This window comes from Lingula anatina, chromosome 2 (genome assembly GCF_051362555.1).
Source record: "Lingula anatina isolate TDL-2025a chromosome 2, LinAna3.0, whole genome shotgun sequence".
Taxonomy (NCBI): domain Eukaryota; kingdom Metazoa; phylum Brachiopoda; class Lingulata; order Lingulida; family Lingulidae; genus Lingula; species Lingula anatina.
The window spans coordinates 21,014,600-21,040,932 of NC_141768.1; the positions used below are offsets into that span (position 1 = coordinate 21,014,600).

Consider the following 26,333-nt stretch of genomic DNA (forward strand, 5'->3'; position numbering starts at 1 on the left):
TTTAATTCAAGCCTCAAGTTTTATAGATCATTTGTTTAATCTAAAAACAATAAAAACAATCTAGAATAGTACTCAGCTAGTGCAGGCCTTCACCATGATAGCTCCATTATCATTATTATTCATTATTTCATCAATAAACTAATAAATGGATTACTTCCAAAATCTAATCAATTCCCAGTTAGCCCATTTATGACCTATCCTGAAAAAAAATCATCAAAATCCATCCTTAACTATGAGTTCAACTGATTACTTATGAACAAAGGCAAAGACATAACCTTCTTGGAGGAGATTAAATTATATCTAATGTTACAAAATTAATATAAGACAATTTCAAATATTTCCTAATGGTGACCTGCCAAGAAGCTGATTTAAAAATATTTGATTTTTTTCTTAAGGTTGAATTTGTGCCGAGTCATTTATCATAAAGTTAAATATGACTCATTTTGAAAAAAATACAAGCTGAAATGTTTTTTAAGCTTTATTTGTCTTGTTTGCCTTGGAATAGTGCAAGACACAAGACATGCATATGTGCTAGAAATCTTATATCACTCAGAATAAATCATAAATAATAAAAAAAAATTCTTTGCCAGTGTCAATCTAACAGACCAAACGTGAAGCAATACAAGCAGAAATGACCTTGCTTTTCTATAAAGCCATTCTTATTTTGTCAGCGTCATGCTTCACATTGTAGATGTAAAGCACAAATATACCCAATCATCCCATTAGTACAACATGCATGACGTACCTTTTGAGTTTCTGGTATCAAGCAAGCATTGGTCTTGGAGAGCCTTGCCAGAGCACTGTGGGTGAGACCACCTACAACAGCCATTAATGTATTGAAGTTCTGCAACTCTCTTAATCTCTGAAATAACACAATTATAAAACATGTATAAATAAATAAAATTAGATTAAAAAAGGTAACATTTACATCTGTTTGTCCATGACATTGTACACTTACTAGTTCAGTTTTCTTTCTTTTCTTGCATCTTTTAAAGATAATGCTTATAGTATAGTTACTCTTTCTAACAAAAATAACATTATATATAACATATATGTCTGCGCTGCAATTTATCCCAAACACACAGACACACAAAGTACTTTTTAATTCATACAAAAACGCAGATGGCACACTGATTACTAACTTTCAGTTTGCAAATTATTTCTCTTCGCATTTTACATTCAGTCATATCAATCAAAGTAAAAAATAATAAAATAAAAAAGCACAAAAATGGATTTCTTTATCATGTCTCCAGTATATTCTAAAAGATTTTGAAACAAAATTGTTCTGTTCTGTCTATATACAAATATTTCTTTTTCAAAGCCTTCTGCTCTGATGTAAATTTCACTACACACTTCAACCACATTAACTGATACACTTTTTCACTATTTCTAAATACATAACTCAGAAACCCAACTCACCCTGGCTACATTGACATACTTCTGTATCACATGCCCCCTCTGTTCTGGAGTGGTTTTACTGAGAACCATACATTGAACCCATTGAGATAACCCATTGAAGAGAGCAATAGACCTCTCTAGCTTTGGATTGTCTTTCAGAGACGCCTGGACTGCATAGTTTTTAAAATCTGTGAACTGAAAATAACCAGTTAGCACATTCAATTTTCAGTTTTGATTGAATTATTTCATCTGAGCAACAGTTTTTTATTCATAATTTTTTATTCATGGATATTTGAGATTTGCCAATCTAAGGCACATGTAAACATGGCTTTGCAATTTATCATTTCTTCCATGAACCTTAAATTCCATTACTTATCAATCTCTGATACTTACTCCAAAGATTAGCATTTAAAAGTAGGTATAGCTGAGCATAAAATAAAAAGAATATGCTGACTTAAATTGATAAATAACCCAAATCACATGGTACTTAATAGTACCAATAAGTACCATTGAAGGAGAACAAAAAGGAAAGACTAATAAATAAATAAAAGATAAAGCTATGAACCAGGGAAATCAGCAACTTACTGTGATTCTTCTAAATGCTTTATATTCTAAGAAAGTCAACTGCTCGGCTAATTCATTGGGCTGGAGGTGTTGGAAAACGAGAGAGACTTTTCTGGAATGTGAGCGCGTGCTGGGGTTTCGCACAGAGATAATTCTCATCCAGTCATAGGATGGCCTGATAAAAAATATAAATAAAAAAATCAGAATTAACATCTAGTGAGAACTCCCAACGTGGTCATAGTAAGTGTGTTTGTAGGTGCATGCTTATATGTGTGCATGTGGTATGTATCCAATGAAAGTTTCTGTAGGTGAAAGTGACCTGCATATTTGGATATAACAATAGAAATACAATTTAAAATAGGAATATTTGCAATCATTAGGTATGTTCATGTATATCACAATATACATATATTATGTATTGCATCAGTCCCTTTTTATAACTTAGAATATTTGCAGTCATCCAATGTCTCATATACCATTGTTCAAGTGCATTTCTGGGGCCAGTTTCACAAAAGAACTTTCGCCTAGCTGAAAATTGCTCTGAACTTTTAGTCCTAAAATTTGTTCCACTTCATTTCAGACTAAATTTATAGTGGTTAACAAATATAGAGTAAGTCATATATTTCTTCTTATAAAAGGATCTAATGTTTATTAATTGGGGTACTAATAATTACCTTGGCTCAAAATAGACTAAAATTTTACTCAAAAAGTTAAGACTTTTAAAAGTTCTTGCCTAAGGTTAAATTAAGCTCTTGTGTGGAATGGGCTCCTGGACAATCTTGTCATCATGACCTAACCCCACAACTACTTACACTTTTGATATGTCAACTAATGCTTTTAACTTATTGTTTCCTTCTGCCTGTATAACCTTTTCAAAGTTGTGGACCACTGCTGCGAGCTTGGTGTCCCCCCTGGGATCAAAGTGGACTGGAAAATTATTGATCCAATACCTGAAAAGGTCAACATAGGAATCATTTTTCAATATTCACAATGGTTCATATTGAGAAGTTAATCATTTTCTTAAATGGAATAAAATGAAAAAAGAGCCTTCAAAGTGTAGATTAGATCTACATGGCCTCATAGTAGTCAGTGATTGCTTACATTCACTTACGTACATACTTATTTAAGTACTTAGTTTGTACTAACTAACTTTACATTTTTGACCTTACAAGCACAGACTTTAACTAAATGATGTTCAGTGAACCTAAACTTAAGATGCACACGGACTACACGTGTGTGTGCATGTGTGTTCATATGCATGCCTACCTGACAGCATGGCATACCCTGGCCTTGAACTGATTCCGTCGGCACTTATTTCCCTCGGAACTCGTGTGCTGACATGTCTGCTCACATATCACATAGCTATCACAGCTCTGATAAGTGTTAACAGTTAAGGAAAACATGTTTTTTGTTAACACAGGCAACTCTTATTGGAGTTAGAGCAAAAAATGTTTAGAATTTTTTTGGTTAATAGAGGTATATTCAGCAATTTATGTTCAAAAAGCAATCTTTTAAAACTTTTTTTTCACAAATTATTGTTTTCAAGGTTAAATATTTTGGGTAAACAATTAATTCTTTAATTCTTTTTAGATTCCATTACATACCATCAAGGGTTATCAATTTTTTCTTCAAAGTCATTAGATCTTTTACGTGTTGTACCATTTTCAATCTTTAATGAGAAATGCGTTCACATTTTTCACACCAAATGCAATTCTCTGCAAAGCATCTTCTTGAATATTTTTTCCATATGAAACACAATTCAATATATTAAGTCTACTCTTAGATCTTTTCAGTGAACTACTCTTCAGTCGATAGAAATGCACGCCATGGGTGATTAATGAAAGCTCATTATCTTTTCTTTGACTGACCCAACCTTCAGTGGGACTATTTCTTCTCACATTATTCCTTTCCTATGCATAATGCATCAATAGTAGATAACACACATCTTGATAAGAAGAAATCTAGAGCAATAACGGACATATTCTTTTAAGTCTGTTCCAATCATAAGGAACAAAACCAAATTATCTAATCAAAGGACTGCATTTTGCAATCTTCACACATTTGCTGTTGCTTCACAAATCACGAATGTGAAGTAGAATGCAGCTGTCTAGAAAGGAGAAGTAAATGTATTGGAATGCAGGCCTTCACACTGATTATGCTACAAAACATTTTTCTTGGGACTTGATTGTATTGATTTCTTTGTAAAGGCTTCTCCATGAACACCTTAAATTGGCTTTCAATGGCTATCAGCCATCTACATATATGTTTAGTGCAGTTATCATTACCCAAAGGTTTAATTTTTTTTCGTGGCCAAGCAAATGTTTCAGACCAGAGTTACTAAAATAATATTAACAACAAAAACCAGCAGCTTAAGTGGTTTGTTTTTGAAAAACAAATACCAACAAAAGAAAAAAAAAACAAATTAAAAAAACTGCTTGGATTCTTTCTGAGAACTGAAACAAATACCAGTCATTTCTAATCAAACTGGGAAAGAATTTCTTCCCCAAACACATCCCTTTGGGACCATCATCAGCCAATCTTTGCTTCTCTTGAACCTCAGTTGTGTGCTAACCTATTACAAGCATGATAAAGGACTTCTGCTTCTGGGAATGCTACTAATGAGAACATTGCTCCATTTCAGCCCATCAAGACAAAGTTTGTCTAATTTTACTGTATATTCTGAGGTGAATACCAACAACAGCAGTAGTCAGTTACAAACTTTAAAATGACACTGTGCAATACAGAAGAATGCCTTTCCTATCCAAAAGCATATACGGGAATTACTTTATCTTTTCAATGGGGAAAGATGTACTGTAATTGGTCAAGATTTCTTAAAATAAGAACATTCCTATTGAGTGTTAGCTAAAAAAAAATTAAATTAAAAAGCAGGCTACTCTATAGTTCTTTTCTATGCAGTAAAAGCACCTCAAATGCTAAATAGAATTTTTTTTAAATTACAAAATTATGTATCTGAAATTTTGGTAATTTTTGCTCATTTGAAAGATCGAGTCATTACCCTAGAGTTTATTTATTTAGTAAAAATCCAACAGTAATTTGGGGTATGGAGTTATTAAGAGTGGGATTTTATAATCTCTAATAATAACTAGTTCTTAAATTATGCTATCTCTACATGATAATTTAAGTGAATCAAATTCAGAAATTACTAAGAAGATTTTCATTTCATTAGGGTTTTCAAATATTTTTGCAAACCACAAGAAGCAAATTAAAATTGCTACAATTTCCCCTGATTCCTTAATTTTGTGCTTGGTAGCTTCCATCTTCCATTCCTTGTTATTTCACAATATGTCACTTCTAGAATCAAGGATATACTTCTATCAACTTCTGAGCTAACTCTTCAGATGAGATGAACCATCTATGCATAAGGAACAGGACTCTGGGGAAGTCTGTACTGTCTATTACTGCGCCATTTTCATCTGCAAGAAAACCAGCAAGAAAATGAAAAATCAATATGCGAGGGTCAGCAAGGTGTGGGGGGCTGCCAGTTAAATCAAAACTAAAGGCATGTATACATCAGGACTAACTTGACCTCCACTTGACTAACTGACATCACCCAATAGATAATCAAATTGTGACAAGTAAACCAGGGGCCCGTTTTGTGGGAGAACACACTACAGCCAAAAAATTGGTGAAAATTCTGGTCTCTTTTGACCCAAGAGAAATCAGTAGTACGTTATTAGGCCAATCAAAAGCAACATTGCGTCCTGTTTTATTACAAGAAAGGCATGACTGCATGATGTTTCAGACCAATTCTTGATTTGTTCAAGTGGTCACTTCTGTGGATGCATCTTGAACTAGAAAAGACCAAATGTATGGTCTCAAAGTTTAGACCAAATTTGGGCTTACTACTAGTTGTAATGCAAAACCACCCCCACCCCCCTTACAAGAGCATAAAGCCCAATAAACTATGGTCATCTTGTGATATCAAACTATTCTCTGTGTGAATGAGTCTGATCATTCCCAATGGCAGACAAAGACAGTAAAACACAGATGGTGTGAAACAGAGTAAAAAAGGAATTCAAGTTGTAACATAAACTACTAGGTTTTTCTTTTTTTATTAAGGGAATTAAATAATGCACAATGAGTAGTGAAGATAACCTGAATAAAGGAGACTGCAAGACACCATGCAGTTGCTTCATAATATTAGCAACATATATGTACAATTTGCATAATATTATCTTATTTTGCCAAAGCAATACACTTCTTAGAAATCTATGCATTCACTTTTTAGCATTCAGTTTTAAAATCCCACATAAAGTGAATCAATTTCTTTTGTTCAAGACAGTTAAAAAAAATTACCAGATACGTTTCAGACTGAGTCAAACGTGCTAAAACATGTTGCACATAACCAATAAATTCGTGACAGCTGAATTAGTCCAAAAAGATCTGTCAAAGCCTTCTTAACACATAAAAAAACTTGGAACATCAATGATTTTTTCACCGAATCTGGAACACTTATGTAAGACATCATTATACTACCACTATTAGCCCAATTTGCTTCAGTTCTGGAATTTTTTCACCTAATCTGGAACACTAATGTAAGAAATTATACCACCACTATTAGCCCAATTTGCTTCATTTCTGGGACATTCCAAGGAATTACGTATTATAAGTGCCTGGGCTACCAGTTTATTCACTGCACTTTCTTGCCAGCTGCAGAGAGAGTCTATTTGATCCAGAGTAATTGATGCCTAATGATGGAACGAAGCAGATTTCTCCAGGTCTTTGACCCTGAACATGTTTTGCAATTGGCTTCTAGGCCAACTAACACTGCTCATTTCCAGGGGTATTCTATGTGTTTATTTTCATAATTGCAACTGAAGATTTTTTTTCATAGAATCGTCTTAAAGCCCTAGCTGTAGTGTACTTTCAATCATGAGTCCAGGTAATAAACCCAGCAGAAGATTTTTATTGTGTTAAGGCTCTTTCGGAAGACGAACAGGTATTTTTATTGAAAGGCAAATTCATTATAGAAAATGGGTGATTTTCTTTCAAAATTGACTTTGGGATCTCAAGATTGTCAGCCTTGAGGCCGAGCCTGTATGACAGGTTCTGATCAGAAATGTCCATTAAATAAATATAGTTTGAAAGAAGAACTAAGTAACCTTGTCTTAAGTGTTTAGCTTAACACTGATCAAATTTTGCCAATGTTAAAATCAATTTCTGCAAAACACCAACCTTCAGACTAATGATGGGCATAATTCACTTTGTCTATGGTATGGGATGTGTAACTGGTTCATAATTTACATTAAACAGTGTCAATTTTTTTATTTTGCATAGAAATCATACACCCTTGGTGCACTTAAAGGCCAAATTATTCAACTTTAACATGTACTGAATTTTGTAGGCAAAAAAAATCAATTCAAAAGTTCTTCAGTGTTATCAAACACTGCCCCTCGCTGTCACAGGGAAAAAATACCATTAAAGGACATCAGGGGTTATGTGTCCTATAAACTTCAAAATGTTCAAAATTGCAAAAGTTTATGTCTCCAATTCAGGGGATTATACAGCCCTGACCTTATTTCACAGAGTAACAAGCACCTACATAGCAGACTATTTATATATTTATATCTATTCTGCCCTTCCTCTCCCCAACCAAACACAATTCAAGCTGTAAGTATATGCATTTAATCCATTTTTTGCTATTTGCACTGGACGAATAATTTATTTTCAAAAATATTTAATTTACCACATTTTAATTATAGCTGTCAGTTATGATGCCATGCCATGTCATGATAATCTGTGTTTTTTATATGACCAGCAATATCATGGCTAATTGATCAGAATACGAGACATTATATTGAAACCTTAATTTCACTTGACAATTAAAGCACCAACTCTATTATTAATGATGGATGCTATATGAGTCTTTCAATGAATATGCATACTGATAAATACTAACTATATATACTGTATTTTTATCAAACTTACTTATACAAGGCTTCAATTTAATGATGGGTTTTTTATTTATTTTTATTTTTTTTAACATTCCAAAATCAAGTGTACTATATTACTGCATTAATCTAGCAACATGCTACGTGTAACAGTTAAATTGGGGGCTTCTTCTTGTTTTCAGGGTATGGGAGGGGGACTGCTCTAAAAAACAAGGGCAATTATTTAAGCATGGATCATTATTATGTGAAATATGACATCACCTATCACTTACAAAATGAATCAACTGTGACTTCCACCAATTACTACATGGTTGCAGTATCCCATATTCTAGTAATCATGGTTAACTATAGCTAAGACAATTACCATGACCCAGTTTGAAAAGGATGTTGTCACAATAGTTTATAAAACGTGTAGATCTATTATTAATACTGTTATCAATAACAGAAAGACAACACAAAACAAAAAAATCAATACTTAACTTGGAGAGCATTTCAAGAGTGCAGAGAAAAGCACTAAATAAAATTTCGAGAATATTGTTGAAATTGCAATAACTTCTTTCCTTCCTGAATATATCTTATACAGGAAATTTTAACAAAGATTGTAAAAAAAAAAACTTTTTTGATGTATCTCATCCATTAACAAAAAAAAAATGCAAATCTGAAAATGTAACCTCCGTAAATACATGTATAAAATACAAATATATTGAATGTTTGGAAGGTGGCACCCTGGCACAGATACATGCTCCCTTATTACTTACCAAATGAATCAACTGTTGCTTCCACTAGTTGTTGGATGGTCGCTGTTCGAATCCCAATACCTGGAGAGACAGGAGTGGCTGGACGGTCATCCTCCAAGCAACTGAGGCGCATTTGGTTCACGCGATTATCGAACATCTCTTGACCTCTTTTAGGACTCATTGGAGGTTCTGAAAAATACATATCAAATTTAAACCAAATTGTATAACAGCTCTACTGACTTCTTTCTGAACTCATTGGAGGTTTTGAAAAAAAAAACGCAGTCACGTAAAAATCAAACCGTTCAACACAATGCTAGGCAGAAATGAAAACGGATTAAAACACAAACATGCAATGATCTTTATTTGAAATCATAACGCATCCTGCTCAGAATATTGAACAACTAACACTTTTCCTCATTTCCACAATGCAAAGTATTGGAAAATGCCTGCTGCAGGAACCACATTATAAGTTAATAATTTACATCCAGGGTATCAAGGCTTCATACCTACATAAGGGTTCCATTGTGAATGTGACAAAAAAATTGCAATTACATTATGAAGCAGTATATCACTTTTGTATTTCAAAACAACTGTGACAGTGTGGTATTACCTGAGTTGTAAATGCTCTAAAAAAGTACAAAGCCATATTCAGTTCAACACAAAACCAAGACAAAAGATGTTTTCACTATCCAAAGGAGATCACCTGAGATAACACAAATTTTCTTTACTTTGTGGAATTTGGGTATGAGAGGGGTAAGGAAAAATGGCAGACTAGCAATTGTGGTGTGGCAAAAATAAAAGTTGACAAAATGTATCCACGGACATTTTTTTCTGGTTGTTTTCTATTATCATTTGCACAACAGTAAAAATTCACAGTGTTTTATGTGTTACTTCCATATTGCTTTTTAAAGTGGTATGCAGAATTTCAACATCAGGATCAAAATCTAATTATAGTGAATTTTCTACAGATTTAATTTTCCATCCCCTCTAAGGAAAAAGTTCATATGTATCTTGTATCATTCCATGTAACCTTTACTTATTCCTCACACCTAATAATAATAATGATGATGATGTTTATTAGTACAAGCATATTTTATAAAGGCTATGACCTTAGGTGTTAAAACAACATTAAAAAAAATAAAGGACATAAACCCTTATTATGTTAGTCATTAGATTTCCTTTTCAAGTGAATAAATAAGTACTGTACTCAAAATTTGAATTTTACTGATTCAGAGGGAAAAAAAACAGAATGCAGATAATCGTTAACTGTTAAAAGAGGTATAAAATTTACAGTGTAGTAACATGTTTTTTTAGGTCTATAGGCAGACAGTTGGTAATATCTAAAAAGTTGTTAAGATATCTTGAATATTGTTGATGACTTGAAAACAAAGATTACTATACCTAAGTTTACTTTGACTTCAAATACCAGATTTTATGGCTTAAAAATAACTCAAAATTTCAGGAAAATTTGTCTAAAAATAAAGTACCTGCTAGTACCTGCCCCAGTCCAGAGTATAGCTAACCAAATGCACCACATACAAACTATCTTGCCAGCTCCATACAGCAATACTGAACAGCATTTTACCTGCCTTCCCATTAGCCTTTCCTGACATAGGAGTAGCACTTTGACCTCCTTCATTAGACCTTGTACAGCAATCCCCTTACCAGGTAATGGTTCACAGAAAAAATAAAGCTGTCTGATTTTTCTGAGAATGCCAAGACACCATAGTTAACCATGCATGATGATGAGAACAAAATTGGGGCAAATGTTTACACAAGCCCTAAGGCCTGTTCAGACATAGTCCATAACAGAACAGAAATAGGTCAAAATGTATTATTAGACAAAAAGTCCACACCAAAATCGAAGCAAACCCAGAATATCTTGGGTTCTAATAGCATAAAATGACATGGGGCTTTGATGTCTGAGGCACAGTGCAGTATTTAAAGAAACCTGTAAGACATCTGATTTGTTTCCAACTTTTTTCTGCTTAATGCTTTTTACTGCAAAAGAAAAGTAAAAAATAGAATACAGTGTAGCTAAACAACAATAGTAGTATCCAGAAATAAACTAATTACAAAGGAAATTAAAAATATATACATATATAATTCCCACACAAAAATTAACTGAATGAGTAATTGAAAATAGGTAAATTGAAAATGGTAATACATAGATACATAAAAAATAGTGATAAATTGTTGAAAATGATAAGCATTTGTAAAAAAGGTTCCTTACTTTTGTGTGGAATTGATCAGCAATGTATTACCACTATATTACATATGCAGCAATTTCTGAAACATTCTGTCATTTGGTTCTATCTAAACCAGTTGAGCTTCAGCCACGAACCTGTAAACACTATCTATTGTTCAGCTTATGACAATAAACTATTGTAACCACGTAAAAGAATCTAGTTGGTTATACACCTAGCTTTTGAAGAAAATTTAGATTCAACACCACTACATGCAGCATTTGTGCATTATTTCATTATTTTTACTAGAAAACAGAAAGTTAATGCAAAATCCTGTTCCAATGTGGCTTAAACATGTAATGAGTTTTTGTCATTTCCCATGATATCATATTCATGATATTCATTGTGTCCCAATTTCCTCGTTTATCTAGGGCATCTAGTCTCAATAAAAGACTCCATGCATGCACACTGAAATGTTGGATATCTTTTTTATTCAAATTACAGAATCAAGGACTAATGTGTTGACTGAGGCTCTCGAAGTATCAAATAAATATCTTATCCACTCTAACTATCTTATTTCATTCAATTGCAATATTTTAAATTTAAAACTCTAAAAATCTATCATTTCAATCATCTCTAATAAACAAATAAAAGGCATACAAGCAATTTTTTTTTTCGGTCATCCAGTAGAATAAGAATAATAATTCTACATAAATCAAATTCAGGAGCTTAGGTGGTAAAAATTCAACAACAAACCAAAATTGTGACTACACCTTAAATGACACTAAATAAGGTGATCATTCCATCCAGGTCATTGGACAGATATAGATAGATATTTTATTTATTCTGAATTGTGAGCAGAAGCACACAAATTAAAAAAAAAATTTTCTTTTCACAATATCAGCAAGTTCAGCATTACTTAGAGAAATGCCATGGGCGAGACTGCAACATCAGTTTGTGGTTGAAATTTTTGCGAAGTTCCAGAATTTGACTTATATATGTATAACCATATTTAACAGATCACTGATCAAGTTAATATTCAGTCCTGACTTTCTTTTATATTCATCATCATCATCATTATATAGCAGACATGACATGACCCACTGCTGAAACACTTATGCTTTATAGCAAAATGATCAGAAATAATCAAAGCACAATACAATCCAGTCAGACATTTCATATCTAAGATGAAGTTTATCAGTCTATATGTGATTTGCAATAAACTATCAACTGAAATTATATATGTAAGAATGACAATTTAATGAAATTTGTTTATATATCATTTAAAAAACCTAAGAGTAGCAATAAATAATGGTGTTTTACCAAAGTGATGCAAAATTGTAATCCTTCTGCTTCTGCTTTTACAACTCTTTAGTTCATCAACCGTTCCCTTTGCTTCAATTTTCTTTACAATCTCCCAAAACTTCATTCCAAATGTTTCTCCAAATCTGATAACAGAATCTGCAGTCAGTATTCATTGTCCTTTGTAAAACTGGCAAACACGAGAAATTCAGCTTGCAAGCCTATCAAGAGAAGGTCCATGCTGCTCATCCTCTCTATCCAAGGACAGATGACAAAAATCATTAGTTTCAGATCCAGAGAAGTGCTCCACCAAGAATTGCTGGCTTTCAGTAGACCCTTCACTTAAATGTATCTTTACACAAGAAAGTTCAAGCCACATGTCGAGATGTATAGTATGATAAAATCACATAGACCCCATCCCTGGAAATAATAGCCCTTTCTATGATCTAGCAACAATTCTTCTTGCCTGACTACTGCTGCACTGAAGGACTTTATAATGCTGCCAGCATCTAAATTTGACCTGGCTGTCAAGGCCCTCATCAGGATTGCCTGCAAAGCATAATGCCACCATCATCTTCAGGTGGCCCCACAATAGTTAGCATTCAGCAAATAAAATATGCTCAAGATTTATTGTGAAGTTGCAGTCTAGCTGTGGCAATCAATGCCTAATGTATATAATGAGTTTGAGCTTCAAATGCTATAGACTTCGTATCCATTTTGGAATTATTCCGAACAAAAGGATGACAGTTTCTTGCATGTACTAATGACCCTCCAAGGCAGCATCCCAGCATTTTAATCAGATCTAACAGGATTACTTCTTTCTAACTAAAACCCAGTAAATTGCCTAGTGGGACCAGGGTCTTATAGTTCCTGGGAGTTTTACAGTGAAAACACTGAGAGAAGGGGAAAGAGTCCCTTTACCATCAGTGTCCAATCAGCTGCATGAAGTTTAAAACAAGTCTTTCAAAAGAGAAAATAAAATTATAACAAAACAATTGCACATTTTCATTTTGATAGACTTTGGGGCAGGGGAATTATATATGATACAAATATGCAGAGATGTTAAATTTGTACATTTTATTTACCATAAGTCATGATGACAGTCCCTCTCCCATCTTTACCATATCCAACATACAGAACAAACATTTCTTTTATGCTGAATAGAATTCACTCCTTATAAATATCATGGGTATTCTTTTTTTCTTTTGAAAAATAACTGAAATATATTCTAGGGTTTATGTTATATCCCAGGCCAAAGTATTACATTGAAAGAAATATCAACAATTTTCCAACACATAAATGAATCATTCAATGAATATAAGTCAAGATGGCACCGTACTATGGCGACATGATCTGTCGTGCTGTAGTAATCCTTGTTATTTTACTGCCAATCTTTATCCTTACTTTTGGATACATAACTTATTCAAGAGAGGGGTTGCTATAGGGATCAGAAATACTCATATTGATGGGAGCTGTGACATGATAAGAATACTAAATCAGGTTGAGGGTGCCGAGTATGAAGATTCAAATACATGGTGGAAGGGACGGAAGCGAGGTAAATGAGATGGGGCTATAGTCAGGCTGTGTAGCCGCAGAAATCAATCACTGCTGCAGTGCATATTTCTCATAAATGCCCGTTCGTTGCACCACAAGGTCGATGAGCTTCACAGTCTCATCAGTACCAATCGAGATTACAGAGATTGTTCAGCCTGCTTTATCACAGAAACGTGGCTTAATAACCTTTACTAGATTTGGCCCTTCAAAGTCAAATCCTGGGATTCTCTCTATACAGATCCACCCAATTACTCCACACTGTGGACAAAGAGCGCAGTGGTGGGGTGTGTCTTTTGATCAAAGATGTAAAGGTACTATCCAGGTCTTGTACCAAGGAACTAGAGACTTTATAGTTATTAAGTGCTGGCCGTTCTACTTGCCACAGGAGTTCACATCAGTCATTTTTACAGTTGTATATATTCTACTCGAAGTGGATGCCAAGTCGGCCATCAGACAGCTAACACAGACTATGAAAATGCAAGCCCAGGCACAACGTCTATTGTAGCCAGGGATTTCAATCACACAAACGCAAATCTGAAAAATGGTTTACCCAAGTATTTTCAACAAGCATCGTGTTATACCAGGAAAGATACAATATTGGACCACTGTTACACAACAATCAGGGGCGCTTATAAATCACTAAAACAACCACTATTAGATAAGCCGGACCACAACACGATCCATCTCATCCTAGCATACAAATATCAGCTGAAATGTGAAAAACTGGTACATAGAGTAATTCATCAGTTGAGCTAAAGAACGACTTCACGACTGTTTTGCGTGTACTGATTGGGACTAATTTCTCCGTATTTGTCTGATCTTGATGAATATGTTGAAGTGACAATGAGTTACAAAAAATTCTGGGAAGAATTATGCATTCCAATTAAAACTGTTACATCATATCCGAACAACAAACCCTGATTTTGTTCCACAGTACGTAAACAACTTGTTGCCAGACAGGAACCATTCGTCTTACTAGATCTAGAGTAAAGAAAGTGGCAGGACTGGATGAGATCACACCTAGACTGTTGAAATCATGTGCTGATGAGCTCTCTGATGTTTTGTGCAATATCTACAATTGGTCTTTATGCACTAGTTAAACGAGAACTGCTGGCAAAATTTTACCGGTCAGTGATTCAGAGTGCACTGACCCTCTCTTTCACCGTCTGGTACGGTAGTGCTACAGCAGAGGACAAGAATTGCCTCGATTGTATTGTTAAACTGCCAGTCGCATTTTAGGTAGGGAATTGCCATCAACTGAATGTTTGTATATGAGACAAGTGCTCAAGAAAGTGAAGTCAATCATGGGTGACCCTGGTCACCCAGCAAATAGTCTATTATGCCTATGTCATCAAGTCGACTACTTAAATACTTTAATGTATGTGACAATAAATTATTATTTTTTTATTGTTATTATTAATCATTTTTAGTCTTCGATGGCAAAAATCTTGTACACTTAAATTAGTTTTGTAAAATAAAATAGACAACAAAATATATACTTAATTATATATATATAATACATAATTACATAAAGCAGTCAAAATAATTGAATGTATCTATTTTGAATTTTAATGCCAATTAACCTGTATTGAACAGGACTCCAAACTGTCAGTGTATATCATTCAGTTTTTGGAATAAAATATGAAAACCCTTATTACTGCTTCATTAAAATCAGTCAAAAGACTTCTTTTCTGGATTCCAGTATATCATGGGTAGATAAATCTTATGACACAGTTCTAAATTGCACCATAACACCATTGAAAAATAATTACATGTTGGTAATGTTGCAGAAGAAGGCTTTGATTGGTTATTAGTGATGGACCAAACTTATGATTGGAGAAATGGGCTGGTGAATTGTGCAGCTAAGCCGAAAAGAGACGCATTACAGAGACCAATGTTCCTTAGTGTACTTTTGACCAAAATGGGTAGTCTGTAATCACCCCACCCCCCTCCCCCTCTCGGAGGGTGTTGGCTTTACATGAGACAAGACATGCATGATCTGTAGTCATTACACCATCCAATTCACACTCTCTAAGGTGGTACTTGATGCATTATTTCTAAGCATTAATCCAGTTCTATGTTCAAATCTCATGTTGAATACAAATCAATGAGCCTAGCACTCACATAGTTTATCAAATGTCCAATGATACTACTATTTTTTATTATCTTTATTCTTTTAATCAAAATCTACATTATTTCATTTATCAATTTTTTTTGTTTGCAATTTTTGTTTTGCATTGCTTTGTGATATACCTTTTAGCTAATATTAATTACATTCACTTACCTACTGAAATTAATGTAACTTAAAATACCCAAGCTTGTCTGTATATCTAACATTTTTCCTGACTACTGTTTCAACAAAGAAAAATTTTTTTTACAATATGAAACAATGATTTCACCTGTCTGATCCAAGTTCATATATATATATCTAGTTTTGGTGAATTAACCTGAACTTCTGAGTCCAACACCATTTGTCTTGTCAACAAGTGCCTTTTTATTTGTCAGAGTGACTCCAGACTTTATGTACCAAATCAATGCTGCAAAAGAATCACATTGTCTTTGATGGTTTTAATGGTTTAAGCACATTATCTAATGGCTGATGATGTAAGCTACATCTATATATAACCGGTTTCCATTGGTTACACTAAAAATGTTTAATGTACATTTTATAAATGTCACCTAACACAATAGGATTTCTCATTTGTATTTTTCACACACACACACACACACACACACAGAGAGAGAGAGAGAATAAACAACAGAGAAAGTAATGCAATTGTACTTATCTAACAAATTCTCCTCAAATTCACCAAATTTCACGTTAGATAGAATTAAATATATCGAAATTCATAGTTCACATATATCTAAATAATGATAATAATAACACTTTTAAATAATAAAACTAAACAAATGTGAACAAAAAGTTATTCAGACAAGCAATCAGTGCATGTTACCAATGAATAGGGTTGCAACTCTTTTTCAAGTGCATTTATCTAGCAAATGATGCTTAGCCACATATATAGAAAACAGAAAGAATATTTGTGATTGACATGGTATTTTGAAAGCAGGTGGGCTTAAGCTGAAAGGTTCAAAGTGGACCGTTGCCCACTATATCTGAAAAATCCCCAATGATCTAAAGCTCAGGGTAGTTTTACGTGAATGTCATGACTTCAGTTCTCAAAATGACATCATTTTTTGTCCTTCCAAAAGTGTGATTCTCTCATGGAACAAAAACAGCAAACCATCCAATCTACATATTCCCAGTACCCTCACAGCTTGCTCACATTACCAAACAGATAAATGTCAATTTCAAATATTAATCAATATCCAGGCACGCCAACTTGGCTGAAGCAGTATTATTAACTGCTAGTACCAGTGTACCTCCCAGATTTCTAACCCAGTCAGAGGCTATCCCTCTGAACCTTAGAGGAAACTTCTCTCTCCACCATCGGCATACTTCTACGGTTGAATTTCCAGTATCCGTTTAAACTCAGTACAGTTGTTATCCAATATATATATATATATATATATATATATATATATATATATATATATATATATATATATATATATATATATATATATATATATATCACCTGCATTTATTGAATGCTTCAAAGAGCTATTGGAGACTGGGAGCTTCATAGCCAGTGTATGAACTACAAACACTCACCATTTTTAGCCTTTTCACAACATTGACTAAAAACATTTTTTAGATTTATCTATAAATCTAGGAACTAAAGCAATCTTCCTGATTGCACCCACCCAGTACAAATTTGCTTGAGTTATGCAGTCAGCAGAGTGAGTGGATGAACAGGGATTCCACAACTCGGGATACCAAAATCTACACAGTGTGACCAAAAAATGCCTTTCAGAAATCTATGTGCTGGTGGTGTTGTTTATCTCCACCAAGGAGAAAGTTGTTTTTTTTATTGGCATCTGTTTCATTGTTACTGACAAGACTGCTAAAAGGATCATCACAAATTTTGATGAATTTTTAATGATAGACCATTATTTGAGAGGGGAAAAACAGCAGAAAGAGTTAATAATAATGAGTTTGAAAAAGTAACTGGTAACAGGGTTAGACGTTATAATGCAATATTGAGGAGGAATTTTTAATCACATATGCTTACTTGTCTCTGTTGACAAAAGACTGCAGGTATTATCAAATTATTTCTCATGTCTTTTAAACTATCTCCACTTCATGTCAAAATATTTTCAATGAGTTAAATGGATCAAATCAATTACTTCTATTTTGCATTATGAAAGGTATACATTTTGTGTACAATTTCCCCATCTTCAGATACAATACCATTACTAACTTGTAAAGACAAGAAATAAAGCATGAAACATCCCAAATTTCCTGAGGTAATTGATATTATGTGAGACAAAGTCTGGTTTATAGATGCCTGCATGACTTCCTTTCATGTGTTCTTCAATACCTGATAATGCTATGAACATAATATCTGCAATATTACCCAAACCACCGTAGATTCTGAACCTTGACTTTTCATCTAAAAATCCAATAAATGTATTTTTATTGTATATATATCATTTTCTTTTGTATACATCTATTATATTTCCCACTTTTTTCTTACCTTAAAAAAACAAAAACTTTCATATGTATATAATCTAAATTTCACAACATATAACATGAATTAGACCTCAGCAGTGATCTAGCTTCAGGTAAAAAAATCTGATGTATCATTGCATGAAAAAACACATCACAACCAAAAAGAAGTTTTTAGTGAAAATGTACATGGATAGTAAAGAGAAAGTGGTAGAGACATCAACAATAATAAATAGCAGCCCAACTCATCTCAGATAAAAGACAAACTAAATACAGTACTTCTACAACAAAGAACTTTAAGTTTACACAGACATGTATACATATAAAAAATGTCAGGAATCATGAAGGTACCGGTCTGCCCTGCCAAACCTAGGGAAAAGTTTAACTCAGCACAAACCACACAAAACTCACACAATGAAAAAGGATGGGCAGTTCTTATAATTGTCATGGAAACAAATATATTTTTCATGTCCAATTACTATCTTTCTGACATTTCAGGCTGACAGGGATCTCCATAAGTCACTTAGGTTATCTTCTACAGAAGATCTCTCAAGATGAAACAAACCACATTATAGTTTGTTGCACTAACCTGTTTACAATGGGAATCATCCAAGAAACACCAAAGCCTCACAACTTATCGTAAAAAAAATCAAGTGGTATTTTGCCAGACTTGGAAGAGAGTGGGGACAGAAATAATGACAGACAGGTCAGTGCCATGTGGCAATCAGTAAAAGCTGACAGAATTTATCCACATATTTTGCTGGTTTGGTCTAATTTCAGTCTTTTGCACCAAGTTACTAGTATTGTATTCCCTGTATGTTTTGTGTTTTACTTTTGTACGTATTGCTTTCTAAGACAGTTTGCTATGCATCATACAGATTCTCGCACATTTTCTAGTCTTGTACTATAGTTGACAGCCTTGCTTTAAGCTATCTCAGCTGATTTCCACTGCACATGCAGCAACTGGTAAAACAAATGTGATTTCAAAAAAATACATAAAATTCAATCATTATTTCTTTTTGCCTTGGCAGATGATATTTAATTCTGGTGGGAATTAAAATGAAAAAAATGTATTTATGCTGCTTAGATAATTAGTTCTATTATATAACAATGTTAGACACAGCAGCGTAATGTAATAACTGAAGCACAGTTTCCAAACATTGGAAACCTGATAAGAAATTTGCTGTTAAACCAATCAGTAGAAATTTACTTTTTAATCAACATCTAGGCACTTGAGGCTCAAGAATAAGACAAGGTCTTCTTCCCATAATAAACAAAATGATGCCCTTTGTCAGCAGTCTAATAAGCTTACAATAAAAATCAATTAAACTTAGTGTTTTAATTAATTATTTTACAAAGAGATGGTTAAAGGATGTCCAGTATTCATTACACCATGGCTGAAGTGTTATCATATTATTTCCTCCTTCTAGATTTTTTCTCCTCCTGTCACTCTCACTATCTTTCTCGCTCTCCTTCTCCACATTATTATGAAGCACAATCATGTTCAAATAATTCTGCCATATGAGCTGCTTCATTTATTCTATATTTATACTTTTTCTCCCACACTTAGCTATCAAACCACCATTTACCTAGAGTAACATGTGAAGGGCATGGTAAAAAATTAATTTTGCATATGATTTAAAGAAATCAGTCTTTGCTTTGGTAATAGAAGCCTCAATTATGTAGTGCGTGCTATTTACTTTGCTAATTTTAGTCCTTCTATTGAATTTCTCTGTGAAAAGCAAAGATTTACTGACACAAAAAGAATGCTGACAAATCAGAAATATACGTCACTGTGAAAGGTCAGACTGTAGTGCTTGCGTCAAGAGGAGTCCATTTCTAGACAATTTGTATTGATGACTTGTCTACAACCAACAGAATGTAATGAATTCATAGGATAAATTTGTTTCAGACAGGATCTCAAGGGGGATTAGAGTTGCTCTTAATTCCTTTGGATCTCAAAAATAACTTTAAGATAAGCTTAATATATAATTTTAAAAATTCAGTATACATACATACTATAAGTGATACAAAGGATTCTTCCAGGTTCTGACCATCAGGCCATTTCAGTTCCCCAGTGATAAATAAAAAAAATCACATCATTTGCAAGTCACTGCCTTAGAAGACAGGGTGGAAGAGGGGTTCCAGAGAGTGCACCAGGGACTTAAAAACCTGTAAAAATTGAAACCCTGTGACACTACATAAAAATTACAATTGAAAAAGTTCACTTACCTGTTAATTGTATTCTGATTTCTGGCTTTTTCCGCGCTTCTCTCTTTCCCCCCTTTTCTTTACTGACAGTAAGAATCTCACTGGCACTAGCAGTGTCCCTAGAAAAAGGTGCCACAGCATCGGGATCTGGGCTTTGTGAGGGCCCATCTGAAGAAGAAGACTTGGTCCACGGAAAATGTGTTTTATGACCACCATCAACAGAAACACTACTGGGGGACTTGGAAGGAACGTGAGAAGGAGTACTGTTAGCTGGTGAAGAAGTCAATTTTGATGTACTGTGTCCAAAAAACAATGGAGATCTTGGGCGCTGTCCAAACGGTGATGGTGACCTGCTTCCACTTTGACTCGATCCAGCGGATGGGGATTTGCTGGCTGGGCTAGAAGGCGAATTAACTCCATTTTGTTTAATTGTCAACGATGATAAGGATGGTGGTTTTGAACCTTTTTTATCCACTATTCCTTTACCTTCCTTTGGTGATTTTTCCTTTGAATCTACCACACTTGACAAGGTATCAACATGAGGGTGTGCCTTTTTATCCATCTTAACTCTCCCACTTTCCTTTGGTGTTTTCTCTTTTGACTCCATGTTAGATGACATACCTCTGCACAAGAGTACTTTTCTGAGAATGAAGGAGAAAACTCGGGTCCCTTTCCAACATTGTCCCGCTGGAGTACTCAATCAATTTGCACCCAACCATTCCACTTGGCAAGTGTTGCTTAAGCTTGCTGATGGCTAAGTAATTTAACAAGTAGGTAGCCATGTCTCGCATTGACTTCTATGCAATTACACACATAGTTTTATTGACCAAAGTATCCAAATCGTAGCCTTTTTTACAAAAGGTATAATCAGCAGATGGTGGACTCCAGTCGTGAGCTGTCCCCTGTCCTATTTAGTTGTCATCCTAACTCGAGTTCAGGTACTTGCAGCTGTTCTATAGACTAACTTCATACTTGAGCCTGCGCATACACCCTGTAAGAGAGAATATAGATCAATTTAAGTGGTTCAATATGAGAAATAGATAATAAAAATTCCTTAGGCCTGTGTAAAGGCAAGTGGTTTATGACCTGCTCCTGACACTAGGGTGCTGGAAAACAAATAAATCTCAGATAAATTATTCTTTGCAATGCAAATACATCTTCTCCAAGAAGTTCCCTTTTATTTGAGAAAACATACACTGAAATATGTGATATTATAAGATTTGTCAAAAAAAAAACTGCAAGATGAGATAAATTGCCCTTCAGAATATTCAATGTTCACAAAGATATTAAAATTTATAAAAAGACTTTTTAAAACTGCATATATGCACATGTTCTAGTGTAAATGCATGCATGCACACATTCTTGCCTGGTCATTTAATTGTCCATATGTGCATGCATGGGCACATAAATACCAAAAAGGGATAAAATGTTTCAGCATATCTGTATGTGAATTCAAAATACGATAATGAATTAAAAATTAGAATGTGATACACATTGTATGATGCTGAAATAAAATTCAGCAAAATGCCCAATGTATCATAAGGAGTCTCAGTTATGAATATAGCTAAATAACCTGAATACAATACTCCTTCAGAAAATAAAAACCTTATTTTCTAACTTTCTAACTCTCATGATCTTCAGACATGACAGGCAGAAATCAGAAACCCCGGCCCTGTGCTACCAATTCTGAGAACTGCCACGAGAAAATCTCGACTCAATTGAGGCCTGCAGCTCAATTACAATCCAGGTCAATCATGCAATATTGCAGTTTGGTTTATATCTGTTTAAATCATGCATCAAATCATATGAAGCCTTGTATCCGATCCCTCTCTGCATATACTCCTGGTCTCCATGAATTTGTGAACCCACATTTTACTGCAAAGCACTCATATAGCCAGTACTGAGGAAAACAATATAATAAAATGCATTTCAGGTCAATGCAGTTGTCTCGTAAACCTTCACTTTATCCTAAAAGGAGTTGAAATACCCAGCCAGCATGTGCGTGCTATCTTTTTTCCAGGTCATTATGCATGTATTCCAATGCATTAATTTATAAAATATAACCACAATAAAATATAATCGAGCATGTATTTGAAGAAACAAAATGGAAATTTTTCATTTTTTCTTTTTTTTTTCATTTTAGTGACGAAATCAAAAGAAAAATATTGGTATACACACTATACCTTTCAGTTGATATAAATATCTAATTTTTAAGTTTTCTTAAGTCAAATACTATACTGAGAATGTCTTCTAGATTGGTATCAGCTATGCCATCATCTTTTAGTTTAAGACAGAGATTGCATATCATGAGCTAGGTTGATTGTGTGCTATATTGATGAACAACTCCAAAGCTGCTGCACAAAGAACTTCCCATTTCCTTGTGTACAAGTAAGTTTAAATTCATTCTTCAATATTTCTTATTTGCACTCCATAAACAGCTTATATCTTGCCATTTCTGCCCAATAATCTGCGCTTTGTTGAAATATCAGTTGTTTGACTAAAGCCAAAAGTAACCAACACCATCTCAAGTCAATTTCCACATCACTTTATCCATATTTATTGGCCTTCGCTGAAATTATTTCTTTTTTTTTTTTAATTTTTTGTTTAAAATACCCCTGTTATATAGCCATCAACTCCTAGAATTTCTCGTCATTCCCCATTAAATTAACCCATTAGGGGTTGTCATTGATTTTTCAGGAATTAATTCTAATATTTGTTAACTAGTGAATGTATGGTAGTCTAATTAAATAAATTGCCTCTGGAGATTTTGTTCCCTGCTGGGACCGTAAAAGAGAATCAATCATATTTTAGCCATATTGTACAATCTTCTCATCCATGTTTTATACAGGGAGTGATTTTAAATATTACTTATATCTTTTATATATTTTCTTGATCTTGGTAGGTTTATCTAATGATACACGTAGATGAAAAAGAAGCTAAATTACATATCTGATAACAGAACTACTCCACTCGGGTTTAATTCCTAACATTACCTTCGTTTTGTTTATTTTTAGCTGAACTGCAAAAATACCTTAAACATTCTAAGATCTCCATTTTTTCAAATCTTTTTCATCTTATCCATTCACAATTTTTCACTTTATAAAACAATTTAAACAGGTAATGTAACTGAACACAAAAAAAGTGTATCTTGGCCTAAAACTGACATATAATGGTTTCTCCAATTCTCTGCTATTATTATTGGTCATTTGCCTGTATAGCCACGACTGGTGATCAATTGAAATACAGGACAGAAAAGATCATCAGCGTACATAATATGCTACAGAGCTGTCTCTTGGGACTTGGCAATGTTACAGAGATTACATGCTTTCAACCCAGAGAGCATAATACCCATGCAACAAACATATTATCTTACAATGAGAATTTCCAGCAAAAAAAAAATGAGCACTCCAGCAAGCAGTGCATGGCTCCACTAGAGTAAAGTCCTAACTTCGTGTTTCAATTACAAATGAAACTGATTCTGGCTGGAATGAGATAAATATCAGGGGCGGATTTAGGGGGTCTTCTGGGTCTTCCGGAAGACGGTCAGATTTTCAAGTTTACATTGACGGGTATCTAATTATTTCTGTCGGAAGACGGTCAAAAAATGGAGGATGGATCAACAAAGATAATTTTGAAGACTGTCAGAAAATAACTCTGGATCCGCCCCTGAATAAATATGATACCTTCCCTGATGTCATTACTACCCACCTGTGTCTTTAAACAATACTGCTTTCTTCGCGAATCACAAACACAGTAACAAAGAATTCTTAACTACATGCATGTTGTCTAATACTCTTTTCTACAAAGCCAATATATGGGCTATATGCTTTGATCTGTACTCAGAGAGACATTTACCACCATGCTGTTGTGCTCTGCATAAGTCTTCTATAATGATAACTACCTGATCCAGTTTTTGTCTTCCTAATCAACCTTATTCCAAGAAATAACTGACAGTTGGCCATTTAGCTTGTCCTAACCTCTTCTTTCTCCTATGTTCAAACTACAAATTGCTTAGTCCAATTAATATCTGGCATCCTTCAGACAAAGCAAGCTGCTGCCACTAATCTAGCACAATTACTTCCATTTCATTTACCTACAACTATACACAGACTGCTACTCTAATATTCATTGATTTTAGCTCTGTTTTTGCACGTTAATCTATTACATGTTCAGTCCAGTGCCTCCATGTTTGTTCTAGGACACAGAACAAATAAACCTATCATGGGATAAGAATACACATTGCCGGAAATCCTATTGCTTTACCTTAGTCACATTGAACTAAATATTTTATTGAAAATTTTTATCAACAAAGTTTGTAACATTTCAACAAACCTGCGGGTTAAGTCTCATCAGGCACTCTACCACATCCATATGTTATAAGCTCTTGCTCTACGCTACATAAAATCACGCCAAATTAATTGTTAAATTCACAATAAAAGTTTTTTCAATCAAGGGCTGAAGGAGGGTAATTTCACCTTCAAATCATTGCATTGGATTATTAAGCTCTTTACCAAATTAATTGTTAAAAAAAGGCTAATCTGTAAAGGAAAAACGACCACCGAAAAAACCTGCAGTAGACAGCATCACACTATTCCACACAGTGAATTGTGTCCCCAAGGATATTAAATTTTTTATTTGACCTATAAATATTTACTTTCAAAGTTAAATTATAGTGCATGTGTACCTTCATCAGCTGTCGATAAACTAAACTGTAACATCACTCAATATTTCAATTAAAAATGCTTTCAAACAAACAGATGAAAGCATGGCACTAACATGCATTTTAGTTAAAATAAAAGATTCCAGTTTATATGAAGCAATTATTAAAATATTGAAACAGATAAAAAAAAAACAAAAATATACCTCTTTGTGCTTACTCTCTCTCTCTTTCTCTCTCTGTCGTTGTGTGTGTGTGTGTGTGTGTGTGTGTGTGTGTGCATGTGTGTGTGTGTGTGATGCACTCACTCATAAATCAAGATTACACTTGCAGATGACATGCAATTTCTCTCTCCCACACTCACCAAATTTGCCTAAGTGCATCTACATTTTTGCACTACCATATATCAAGTATCTATTTTGGGAGCTTCCTACTTGAATTTTTGGCTATATTTAAGGCCATGTCTAAAATTAACCCTCTTTTGATGAATCGTTTCCAAATGTATACCTTGTTTTATTTCATGCAAGTCCTGAAAATGATCTCACTGGCATTTTTGCAGGTGTAGTGTGCTTCACCTGGTTGCCTTCCCAAGCTATCTCTTCAATTCAGTTTTCCTTTGTTGTTATAAAAAAGGCTGATCATGTTGCTAAGCAGTGGAAGGGCAATGCTCCTGTTGGCCTCCTTTTTCCCTTGCACATTCAAACTTTCCCACCTTCCCTGAGGCCAGTTTCACAAAAGAACTAAAAACTGAAAGTTGGTCTAACATTTAGACCTGATTTTAGTCTAATTTAACTCAGGAAAAATGTGCATAAGTCTACAGAAATAGGCAGCTATTGGTGCAGAATAATTGCCACATTTCTTTGCCTTTGATAAAATCAGTGATTTGCATGGTCACAGTTTTTTTTTTTTTATATATAAGATCTAGAGTTAGGCATAAGCATCTTATTACTGCATGACGAACAGTTTGTATGTCTGTAGTCCACATTGCCAACACATGAAATTATATATCATGCAGGGTTTTTTTATCAAACAACCACATAAATTTAGTAAATAAGTGCTGTTTTCAGGATTCGGTTTTGTCTTATTCAGGTAGCACTGAATTTTGCTGAAATTAGCAGATTCATGCACAACTATAAGTTCTATTGTTTGGCTTAGATTTAAAATTTCTGCATGATGTAATAAAGCCAAGGTTTCTTGTAGTAATAGTGTTTGCAACAATGTATCAAGCAATGTTTATCCAGG

At 34.1% G+C, this 26,333-nt stretch overlaps 1 protein-coding gene across 5 annotated transcripts in view; it reads right to left on the reverse strand.

Moving 5' to 3' along the window:
* LOC106156052 (ras guanyl-releasing protein 3) overlaps positions 1 to 26,333 on the reverse strand; it is a 58,955-nt gene that overhangs the window by 10,034 nt on the left and 22,588 nt on the right. The window contains exons 1-9 of one of the 5 annotated variants that reach the window (XM_013531143.2): positions 24,336 to 24,629; positions 20,456 to 21,425; positions 8,633 to 8,800; positions 5,291 to 5,396; positions 3,229 to 3,342; positions 2,775 to 2,912; positions 1,984 to 2,137; positions 1,420 to 1,593; positions 746 to 862 (exon numbers count right to left, since the gene is read on the reverse strand). In XM_013531143.2, coding sequence (XP_013386597.2) covers positions 746 to 862; positions 1,420 to 1,593; positions 1,984 to 2,137; positions 2,775 to 2,912; positions 3,229 to 3,342; positions 5,291 to 5,396; positions 8,633 to 8,800; positions 20,456 to 21,053 — 1,569 coding nt within the window. In that variant the 5' untranslated portion in view covers positions 21,054 to 21,425; positions 24,336 to 24,629. Of the gene's footprint in view, positions 1 to 745; positions 863 to 1,419; positions 1,594 to 1,983; positions 2,138 to 2,774; positions 2,913 to 3,228; positions 3,343 to 5,290; positions 5,397 to 8,632; positions 8,801 to 10,196; positions 10,679 to 12,120; positions 12,674 to 14,569; positions 14,846 to 20,455; positions 21,426 to 24,335; positions 24,630 to 26,333 lie in introns of those variants that run through there. The other 4 variants (XM_013531147.2, XM_013531142.2, XM_087003036.1 and 1 more) reach the window with 4 other exon arrangements.